The sequence below is a fragment of the Erpetoichthys calabaricus genome, chromosome 9 (genome assembly GCF_900747795.2).
Source record: "Erpetoichthys calabaricus chromosome 9, fErpCal1.3, whole genome shotgun sequence".
NCBI lineage: Eukaryota > Metazoa > Chordata > Cladistia > Polypteriformes > Polypteridae > Erpetoichthys > Erpetoichthys calabaricus.
The window spans coordinates 108,184,243-108,196,308 of NC_041402.2; the positions used below are offsets into that span (position 1 = coordinate 108,184,243).

At 40.7% G+C, this 12,066-nt stretch overlaps 1 protein-coding gene across 1 annotated transcript in view; it reads left to right on the forward strand.

Moving 5' to 3' along the window:
* Positions 1 to 12,066, forward strand: part of slc7a10a (solute carrier family 7 member 10a) — a 272,071-nt gene that overhangs the window by 101,555 nt on the left and 158,450 nt on the right. Inside the window, exon 3 of the mRNA XM_028810060.2 lies at positions 1,171 to 1,322. Coding sequence (XP_028665893.1) covers positions 1,171 to 1,322 — 152 coding nt within the window. The remainder of the gene's footprint in view (positions 1 to 1,170; positions 1,323 to 12,066) is intronic.

The window sequence follows — 12,066 nt, forward strand, 5'->3', positions numbered from 1 at the left end:
CATGTTCAACTGTTTCACCCTTTCTTTTTATGACTGTACCATACCCATTTCCACTCGGTTAAAGACCCACTGTGTAATCATGGACAGTACTCTTTCCTTTGCCTCCATATGAATACGTCTCCCAGGCTACCACATTTGGAATATTGCCAGAATTCTCCCTGGCTTAACACAATGTAGCACTGAGAGATTGGTCAATGCCTTGTTTATTTTCTCATTGACTATTTTAATGGCATTCTTTTTGGCATTTTAATGGTATTCTTTTTGGGGTTTTGAATAGACTCTTCCACCGATTACAGCTCATTCAAAACTGTACTGCCAGAAACATCACATACACCAAGCTAGCCGACCATGTTACACATCACCTTATTCAATTCCACTGGCTCTCTGTGTTATTTCAGGTTAAGTCTTCTCTTCATATTTTAAACTTTACATAACAGGCCCCCACTGACACCCTCAAACCTTATGCTCCTTTTCGATCCATGCATTTCTCGTTTTCAGGTTTACTAACTACCACAATTGGTAACCTCATTACTCTGGGTGCTAGGTCCTGTTCTGTTGCTGCGCCCAAACTCTGGAACACTTTAACCTCCCACATCCGAAATTTGGACTCCACTACAAAGTTCAAAACTCACTTATTCTGTTAGTCCTTTGCAGTGGGAGTCAACTGTTCTTTACAGTATATTTACTACTTACTATGGTACATTATTGCTTAGTTCATGTCGATTTCACTATTGATGCATGTTTACTTATTATTTTAATGTTTACCATTGTTTTACTACTATAGAATTTACCAGTGATCTGTTATATTCTGTGAGGTGGTCTTGAGGTTTTGTAAAAAGCATCTTAAATAAATTGTAGTATTATTATTATATGTGGTCTTCCAACTTGAGTTCAAAATACTTTCTATTAATGTTCAGATGAAATGAAGATACTTTTCTGGTTTCCAGCTTAGATACCATTGCAAAGTGAAATGCAAAATTGAGAGCACAAATGCAAACTGTTTTCAAAACATTTGAAAACCGATAGTGAATGGCCACTTTTTCAGTTACACAGCTCTACCAAGTAATTAATGCATATTAGAAACTACTGTTTATAAGATAGTAGAAAGTAGTAAAGTTCATTCAGATTTACATTTGTATTAACCAATTCTCCTCTCTTTTTACAACAAAGGTTTCTGTTATTATGGAGTGCCACTTTGATAATGTACCCCACCAGTCTGGCTGTAATTGCGCTGACATTCTCGAACTATGTATTGCAACCAATATTTCCTAATTGTGTTCCTCCGTATGATGCTTCCAGGATCCTTTCAACTGTATGCTTATGTGAGTAAATATTTAATTTACTATTTTTCAGTTGTAGTTAAATGCCTGCCTTAAATAATAATAATAATCATAATAATTTATTTTATTTATAGGCGCCTTTCAAGGCACACAAGGACACCTTACAGAACTCATTAATAACAACATATCTGTTGTCTTAGTATCTTTTAAATATTTGTGCTAAAATATCTATATAATTTGGAATGGTTTCAGGTAAAATATAATTAAAAATATGTTTAGTTAGCAAGATATTTTGCTGTGGCAGGCTGAAGTGTCATCCAAGTTTTCCAATAAGTTGTACTACAGTTATGGATTTGTCAAATTGAAATTTGAAGCCTTGGCAGTACAAGTTGAATATCCTTAATCTAAGATTCCAAAATCCGAAATGCTTCATAATCTGAAACATTTTGAGCGCCAATGTGATGTTGAATGAGTTGCCACAAATATATATATATATTTTTACTGCTGAATGTATGTTAACAACATGTGTAGAGATTCCAAATATATTTATTCATTCTGAGCATGGGATGATCTGGTCACTGTAGGACAAAGTGGGCATTCCCCATTCTGCTAAGCTTCAGTGGTACACTAATGGCCTGTTTAAATAGCAGATTTAACTGGGATGCAAATATCCAGATGTGTCAAACACCTACTTACATGGGAAAGTAGGGGTCTAAACTCTCCGTATCAGGACCAGCCTTGTAATTCGTGTGATAACAGAGGTGTAAATCAGAGCTGAACTGACATCTTTGCAGAAGATTCTTTGCAGTGACTGCTTTTAGGATTGAAAGTGTGATGGACAAAATAATGCATCAATAACAAAGCACTGGAAATGTGCACTTTGTAGCTAGAAGTGACTTTAATTCAATCACAAGTGATTATATGTTCCTTCAAAACTAGCTGCATTATCCAGGACTGTCATGAGAATTCTGAGGGCACTCTCTCTGGGGAACTCCCAGGGGCTCTCTGCTCTCACATTCTACAAAATAACCTCTTGCATGCTCTGAAACCTCCCTTGGGAGCTGGAAGCTGACAATCTCCTCTCTTTGTCAACCGGAAAGCTGAAATCCAGTCTGCCAAACTATGCACTGTGCCAGTCCGAAAGGCTGAGAAGCAGTCATTATTTCAAGAAAGGAAATTCAACATCTAAACCCTTGTGCCAGAAAGAGTAATGGTTTTCCATATGAAGTTACAGATGACACAGCAAAGAGCCTTACTTAGAGGACCACTGCTTCAGTTACCTTGATTTAAGTCTAATGGCTGGAAGACTGCCTCCTACAACAGAGAAAGGTAAAGTAAATAAACTAGGAATCTTGCCAAATTATTTAATCAATTAACCACATTGCCAAAGGCACGACGGATAGCTAATTAACCAAGCTAAATCTCTTCCTATTCCTATATCACCTTTGAAACATCAAGTTCCACAAAGCTACTGTACTTAAGTGATGACCGGGGGGTATGGGTGAGGGTTTCATTGGAACAGTTGTCCACTTTAAAATTCTAAGAGCCTAAGACATGAACAGCGACTGAGGTTGGTGTTCCCCATGAAGCAACAAACACCACAATGTACAATTACTTGATCGATTATTGGGTCCCCCATGAATGGCACATGTGCTGAACTGGAGAGTAAAACAATAACACCTGCGTGGCATTTCATCCATTAAAAAAAAATAGGAGGGCACAAGTGGAAAATTCTACATCAAGCAGAGCCAGTTAATTTATTAGGAGACATAGGTGGCTGCCTAGGGCACCATCATCTGAGTGGTGCATGCTCCAGACATAAAGGGGCAGCATTTAGGTAAGGTAAGGGACATGTGACATGAACACTGATGAGAACACATCAACTCTTCCTTGTCTCATAAGCACTAAATGCAGAAATCTGGAGCCTCATTTATAAAGCTTGCAGACGCACAAAAAATGGTTTGAAATGTGTGTACGCAACTTCCTACACAAACTTTGAGATTTATAATAGAAAACTTAACAAGGGAATGTGCAAATATTTACAGCAACTCTGAACCATGCATATGTAACATTTCAGAAAAACTGGGAAATGACAAAACCTTTGACCAAATAAGGAAATGCAGCAGTACTAGCTAAATTGCGACTTGCCCGCATAATAGAAAGCACCAAGTTGTTTATATAATGTGTTTTGATATGACAAACATATTATGCTTCAAGGGCAATGAATGCAATGTACAGACTGTATTTTATATTGCTTCTAGCAGGGCCAATGCTGTGTATTAGCACTAAAGAACTTTTTTGGTTGTTTGTCAGTTTATATCAGCTACCTGTTGTCACTTCTTAGGGAACTGTCTGACAGGTCAGGAATATCTCAGCCAAGCTTTATTCTATCTTGCTTGCTGTGCTGTAAGCCGTTAACTGACTGGCAAAGAGCTGCATCCAGTTTTTGTATGGTGTGGGCGTGCACAAATAAAACATAGCATGATTTTGCCAGCATAAAAAGGCATTTGCAACAGTGTCCGGTTCTCCTAACATAATCAGAGCAATTTACAGCACTTATAACTCAATAAGGGCACCTAGTGAGAATGAAGCTGCTTTTGTTAACTGTGAGTAGTGACATTCCGTTAACACACAAGTCATCTGAGTTGTGGCTCTTTGGCCTGGGATTCATATTTTTTAAGGCAAAATAGATTTGGCAGACATTGGGCGGAGTGGTGGCTCTGAGGCTAAGGAGCTGCGCTGGTATCCCGAAGGTTGCCGGTTCAAATCCCCGTCACTGCCAAAAGGCCACTGCTCTGCTGGGCCCTTGAGCAAGGCCCTTAACCTGTAATTGCTCCAGGGGCGCTGTACAATGGCTGACCCTGCGCTCTGACCCCAAGGGGTATGCGAAAACTAACAAATTCCTAATACAAGAAATTGTATAAGGCGAAATAAAGAACAAAAAAAAAAAAAAATGATAGTACTGTATGTGGTGGCTGGCTTATTGATAAAGCAACTGGCTGAACTATCACTGTTTCATATAGCCTGTGCCATTCATTGTAACAGTAATCATATAATTACATTTGCCCGGTAATAGCAGCTACCTGCTCAGATGCTGCCACTTTCCCTGACCTCCAGAACACAGAGAAGAGGCATTATAATGCTTCCAATTGTGAAGTGCAGCCATATACTCTTGAATGCAGGTGGTGGTGTCTCGATGCATTAAGTGGGAGGCTGCTCTACCAGCCAATAAAGTTCTGCAACATCATGATTGTATATGTAAGAGGTTAATTAGCATGCTCCATATTTGGATGTTTCAGGGTGGCATCGAGGCACGTTCACATACACACATTTACACGGTGATTTTGATTCGTGAAGTGTAAATTGTATAGAAATGTGCATACACCAGTTTTTATAAATCTTTTCTTTTGGCGCACACAATTTCTTGCTTTTATGAGCTTGCATATATTCATGCTCAATACTTCCCACTTAAGTAAGTATCTCATGCCTTTAATCTGCTTAATGGGCTTTGACCATCACTGACACCAGAGGTCTCAATTATAAAACTTTGGATGGATTCGAGAGTGAAAACATGCGTACACCAAAGAAAGAAAAAAAACTGATTAATAAAACCCAGTGTATGCAGCACAGTGGGCATGGTGAAGGTTGCCTCAGATATTCTTGAGCTGTCGGCCAGTTCCCTTGAAAGTAACAACAGGTAGCTTATATAAAGTGACAAAAAAAATTTTAAAAGTTCTTTAATGCAAATACACAGCATTGGCCATTTTAAAAGGGATCTACAATAAAGTCTGTACATCATATTTTACACCTTTGAGGTTTGTCATTTCAACATTCATTCTAATAATGGCTCAGTGATATGAATTATTATATGAGTGAGACATCATTTGGCTGCACTTCCCTGTTTGATTAAGAGTCTCCAAGATAGCTCATTATGTACAGTATATGCAAATATTCCAAAATCTGAAAATATCTAAAATTCGAAATATCTCTGGTCCCAGGCACTTTGGATTAGGGATACCCAATCTGTACAATCTTCCACTTTGTACACATTAAATGTTAACTGTTACAAAATAAAACTATAAAATACCACAAGTTTCATTTGACAAGAAATTCATTTTCTGTTCAAATCGAGAGTAATAAAGAATTAAAATTATCTGTCGGCATCTTTTGATTACATTGCAAGAGTAAGTAGGTAGATGGAATGGAGTGTACAGCAATACACATTCCAACATTCCCATTCAATATTCCATGCACAGAATTGTTTGTCTTGGAATGCTTGGATTCTAGTAGGGAACAGCATTTCCCAGTTGCAGTATTCAAAGTTTACATCGAAACCTCTGAGAAATGTAGAGTCCCTGTGTGAAATATTGTGACCTGGATGTGCTTCTCAGTGGTCTGGAGTAGATTCTGGTTTGCTTTTTACCTAAAAAAACTAGAAACATTACTTTGGATAATATACCTATTATGAATGCAGTCCCTCGAGAATAGAAATAAAGTACAGTTACTAGTTTATTTTTTTAATATGTTTCTTCTTAATGCAGTATGTTAAATCACAAAAGATATCACTCTGTAGTTCAAAATAAAATCTCAGTAGAAGTTCAGAACTGTATTTTTTTCTTTCAATAGAAAATTGAAAGTAAATTGGAACTTTAAAATGCTGACCTTTTTTAACAGTGATGGGCTTCTCTTTGGCTCAGATTGTCTGTAGTCATCTGTCTAGATTTAGTATTTTGTAGTAATAGAATAGAATTCACTACACAGAGGTGATTGAACCATCATTAGTCAAGTCAAGTTGGGGAGCATGCACTGGTACAGTGCGTTGCTGCACCCACTACACGACAAAACAACTCGGGATCCCGGTTTGCAACCCCCCAGGCAGACACGCGGTCCAGTCCCACCCTCCGGAAATGACCCTCTATCTGCTGCAGCCAGGTGTCAAGTGGGCGACCTCTTGGCCTGGTTCAGCCACTCAGGTCCCCAACAATGAGGACCTTATGAGCCGGATCACCCTCGGGAAACGAGGCACATGGCCGTAGTGCCGTAACTGACTCACAATGCAGGTAATGTGCCTCAATCGGGACTCCATGAGCAACCGCTCATTCGACACAAAGTCAAACCAACGGTACCCAAGGATTTTCTGGAGAGACACAGTACCAAAGAAGTCCAGTCTTCGCCGCAGGTCACCTCATGACCCCCCCATGCTCTCACAATCTATCTACTGACTTCATAGGAAGAGTCACCAGAGACATGAATGACACTGCCAAGGTAAGTAAACCTCTCAACAAGGTCGACACTCTCTCCACAAACAGACACACTGCTGATGGCTGTGCCCAAGAGGTCATTAAAGGCCTGGATCTTGGTTTTTATCCAGGACACTCGCAAGCCCAGACACTCAGACTCCTCGCTCAGTCTCTCGAGCGCCCTGATCAGAGCCTCCGTGGACTCCACGAAGATCACAGCATCATCAGCAAAGTCAAGATCCGTGAATCTTTCTTCACCAACAGATGCCCCACAGCCGCTGGACCCCACGACCTTGCCCAACACCCAGTCCATACAAGCATTGAACAGAGTAGGAGCAGTACGCTCCCCTGACGAACCCCAGAATCAACTGGGAAAAACGCAGAGGTCCTGCCTCCACTTTGCACAGCACTCACAGTACCAGTGTACAGGCTGGCCATCATATCCAGCAACCTTGAGGAGATCCCACGAACCCTCAGGATGTCCCATAGGGCAGATTGAGTCGAAGACTTCGCGAAAATCGACAAACGCTGCAAAGAATCTCTGACGATATTCTCGTTTGCACTCCATGAGAACCCTCAGTGCCAGGATGCAGTCGATGGTAGACTTCTTAGGCGTAAAACCAGACTGTTCCAGTCGCTGGTAGGTGAGCAAGTGATCACGGATCCTATTGTGGATGACCCTAGCAAGGACCTTACCCGGCACCGAGAGCAGTGTTATCCCCCTGTAGTTACTGCAATCCAGACAATCACCCTTCCCTTTCCAGTTAGGGACGACAAGTTCCATTTTCCAGTCAGTTGGGATGATGCCAGTCTCCCAAATGGAAGCAAAGATTGCTTGTAATGCCAGGAGGACAGCCTTATCACCAGCCTGGAGAAGTTCACCCCGAATACCACAGATCCCTGCAGCCTTTCCCCCCCTCAGCTGGTTCACCACCTATGCAATCTCGGTGAGAGGGTGGTTCACAGCTAATTAGAGGATCAACCTCAAGAACCATTGACCCAGAGATATCCAGCGTCCTAGCCAGAGAATCGGCTTTGAACAACTGCTCAAAGTAGCCAGCCCAGCGGGTCACACCTGCAGTGTTATCCGTAAGGACCGTTCCATCAGCTGCCCTGACTGTAACACTCTGAGAAACAGATTCAGATGTGTGTAATGCTTCGATTCCTCTGTAAGAAGGATGTGGGTCGCCAGATTCCTGTAACAAACGCCTCTTTATCTGCCCTCAGAGCCCTCGCAGCCGTCCTTCTCAGTTCCCGGTACAGACCAGAGTTGCCATTGAACCATGCGCTGCGACAACTCTCAATGATATCCAGGGTTCCCTGCAAGATGAAACACCTCCTTCCGGGAACACCGGTAACACCAACACATCCCTCAGCAACTTTCAGGGTCTTGTCACGGAAGGTCTCCCACATTACATTAGGATCACATTATAAGTGCTAGGGCTTCTGCTCCTTATAATACTGTATATACATATATATATCCATAGGTCTGATTATTTGGGTTGACTACCAGGTAATGCTTGTAGTTGGCAAACATACGCCATGCCCTGTCAGTTGTGAGAAGCAGATCATAGGCATGTTATAGAGTACCTGTCAAATAATACAAAGACTACATGACATGTGTTTCGCCCTAATTGGGGCCCATCAGGTGTATGCACCTTTGCTTTCCCTTGTGGTGATCAAACCTGTTTGAACTGCTCTATGAACAACAATCCCAGGACCTATTGGACATTCTAAAAGAAGGATGGGAGGAAGAGGCCCTGCCCTCCACTAACATTTTAGAAACATTTCTAAAAGAGAATAAGGAGTTTGCGCAGTCAGCCCAGGCTCACTATTACGACTGTTGCACAACACTTTGGAAGCTCCGGCTCATAGATTGGGTACCCATTCTAAATTACTGGCACATTGGCAAGGCCCATACAAAATTAAGTATAGAAAGGGGATGGTCAATTATGTGGGAGAAAAAACAAACCGCCAGCCAACTGAACAAGTGCAGTATACCACATGAATCTGCTGAAGCTGTGGAAGGACAGAGAACCCTGATTAGTACAAAAGCTAGCCTCATTCATTCTTTACTCAAAACAGCACCATTAATTTTAGACCAAATTTGATGCTCCGTTAACAACAAGAGCTCAAAGCAGTGATCTTGTCCATCCCAGAAGTGTTGAATGAATGAACCCGAAGAACTTCCCTGATTGCACACGACATCATTACAGAACCAGGGGTCATTGTCCAAGAACTCCCATATCTCCTCCCAGAAGCAAAAAGAGCTGAAGTGGAACTTAAGATCAAATGAATGCTAGACTTTATTGTTATTAAGGAAAGTTTTAGTCCCTGGTCTAGTCCCATAGTCCTCGTACCTAAGCCCAATGGTAGCTGGCACTTTTGCAATAACTTCTGTTGACTCAATGCATATCTGATTCCGCGAGTGGACAAACTTTTTGAGCAATTTGGTAAGGCCCAGTATTTGAACAACCTTGATATAGCGAAGGGGTATTGTCAAATTCCCTTAATGGAATCTGCCAAGGCCAAGACTATGTTCAGCACTCCTAGCTGCAATTGGCAGTATCACATTCTCTCATTTGAATGGCAAAAGGCTCCTTCAACTTTCCATTGTCTGGTGGATAGAGTGAGTGCTACGGCCCTACAATGCCTATTGTGCTGCCTACATGGATGATGTTGTCATCTATTCCGACACCTGGGAGGAGCATGTACGCCGATGCTGTATCCCGGGTTCATGATCTCGCGGTTCAGAACACCCAACCCAATGGGTCTAGGCTGAGGAGGGTCCTGTCACATGCGTGTGCTTGGGCGACAGCTTAAGGGCTCAAGTAACTCATTTTCCATCAGATCCCCAGACTTCTCTGTTGGCTGATGCCTTTTCTCTTCCTTTCTCTGCAGACTGAAAGATTGATGGTCATAATATTTCTGATGTCACTTTCGGTGTCCTCTTGCCTGGACCCGCCTCTTCCTGCCAGGAGTCCATAAGACTGAAAGCTCTGCCATCTTGAGCAGTCTACTTTGAGATTTGCATCAATGTTTTCTTTTGCTTTTTAATGCAATTTCAACCCATGTTTTGTTTTCATTATACGGGGTTAGACTTCAGGTGCCCCAAAGATTTATGATATTTTTGTCTCTTTCATTAAAATATGTATATATATATATATATATATATATATATATATATATGAATATGCATGATATGCTATATATTGTGCATTACAGTCATCCCTCACCTATCGCGGGGGTTACGTTCCAGAGCCCCCCGCGATAGGTGAAAATCCGCGAAGTAGCGACCTATATTTATTTTATTATTTATACATATTTTAAGGCTTTATAAACCCTTCCCACACTCTTATAAACCTTTCTCACTCTCTTGTTAACCTTTCCCACACTCCTATAAACACTTCCTATACTCTTAAACACTTTCTACATTCTTAAACACCGCAGACCAACACTGCACACTGCACGCAGTGATCAGACGTCGATGTGTCTGCACTTGCATTGTGAAGGGGGGCAGCTGAACTCACGCTGAGCAGAAATGGACTTTGTGCCGCTTCTGCCAAAATGCCTGCTTGTTGGAAGGAGGAGGAGTGGGGGTGTGTGAGGGCTGAACGCATGTTCGCTCAAACCCCCCTCCCCGGAGGCGCGGTATGCTCCTGCCACTTCGCATTGTCAAGGGGGTGGGGAGCTGAATGAACGCTAAGGAGAAGTGGACTTTGTGCTGGCTTTGTGCTGCTTGTCGCTCTGCGTGTCAGTAATTTAAAAGCCTGTACAATCAGGCTTTTAGGTGTACATCACCTATTTTCCTGTCTCACTGTCTTGTCTTGCGTGAAGTTAAAATGTTTTATAATAGTGAGATGTTACTCATATCCTTAGCCCGACATCCACATATCATATGTGATAACAAAGTGTGTTTTATAAGTTTACATGTGTTTAAAGCATGTGGGATGGGTATTTTAAGGCTTAAACTATAAAAATGTTTATTTATATGGTCTTTCTATATCGCGGATTTTCTCCTGTTGCTGATGGGTCTGGAACATAATGTCCGCGATAGGCGGGTAATCACTTGTATTTAAAAACCCGCGAAGTTGTGAATCCGCGAAAAGTGAACCGCGAAGTAGTGAGGGATTACTGTATATCCTATATATACAATAAATGTTTTTATCTGTACATTAAAGAAATTTGAAAAAGAGAGGTACACAAAAAGAAACTTGAAGTTCATTGTAACACCAGAACAGAAGAAAAGTCACTGCAGACGGGTTATGTCTTTCACATACACTAGACTCCAAGAAAGGCTACAGACAAGGGATCACAGGAGGTAGAGACAAAGAGAGAGAGAGAGAGAAAATAACTTAGAAAGAAACACATTTCTCTCCCATTCTGTCAGAGAACAGGCAACTGTGGAAATGTTAAAGGCTTGGGGATCCGGGGATACCAGGTGTTGCTGATGCAGGTGCTCTAGCTTGCTTCCCCAGTTGCAACAGTAAGGTTGCCCCTAATGCTGGAATGATTTGGGCTCTTGGGTTCAAATGACCATGCATGATTTATTATTCCAATATCCAAATGTGGAATCTTGTCACTACAATTTACTCCCATTCAACCATGCAGCTTCTGACCTTTTCTGGAAATAATGTTATGCTTTTCATATTTCTAAATAAAACATTAATAACCTAACAATGAAAACAAAAATAGAAATTGTCTTCTTTGAGCCGTGCACAAAGTCTTTTATGTGTATGCTAATTTAAATGAAAATAAATCTGCTTTTTTCCTGGAGACAGTGCCTTTAGTTTATATAAATGATTACATGATTTTTTATAGGCCCACATTCTTATAATAAAAATGTATATTAATTATTAATTTAAATTGTTGTAATTCTTGATTTTGATAAAAAAAATCATTGCTTGTCAAAAGGATACTTTGTGAGTTTATATTGTATTTTTTGTTAGAAAACATGTTTAATTTCAAGAAAGAAGAAAGTGGTACTGTCTTCAAAATTTTTTTGATGCATCCAATTACTGTCATAATATGTATAGCAGAAATTGGAAAAATAAAGTGACACAAACAACAGGATAACTGGCATGTGAAATATGCAACACAAGTAAGAAAGAGAGGTTGAAATTCAGTTTATTATTTCGGTAATATCACAAGACCAAACTGGATTTATTAAAGGCAGACACTTAGCTTCCAATCTTTGATGTCTGTTTAATGTTATATATTCACCCACAAAGTCTAACACCCTGGAGATATTATTATTGTTGGATGTAGAAAAAGCATTTGATATGGTTGAATGGAACTACCTTTTCACTACATTGGAGAAATTTGGGTGTGGCCCGAACATTTGTGCATGGATCAAACTACTGCATACCAGTCCAGAAGCTTCAGTTTGTATTAACAATAATAATTCAGACTACTTTAAACTAGAACACGGTACTAGACAAGGATGCCCCTTGTCACCACTGCTTTTTGCAATCGCCATTGAGCCACTGGCAGTTCACTATCAAAATGCTTATAAGATAAAGGGGATTATCAGAGAAGGACTTGAA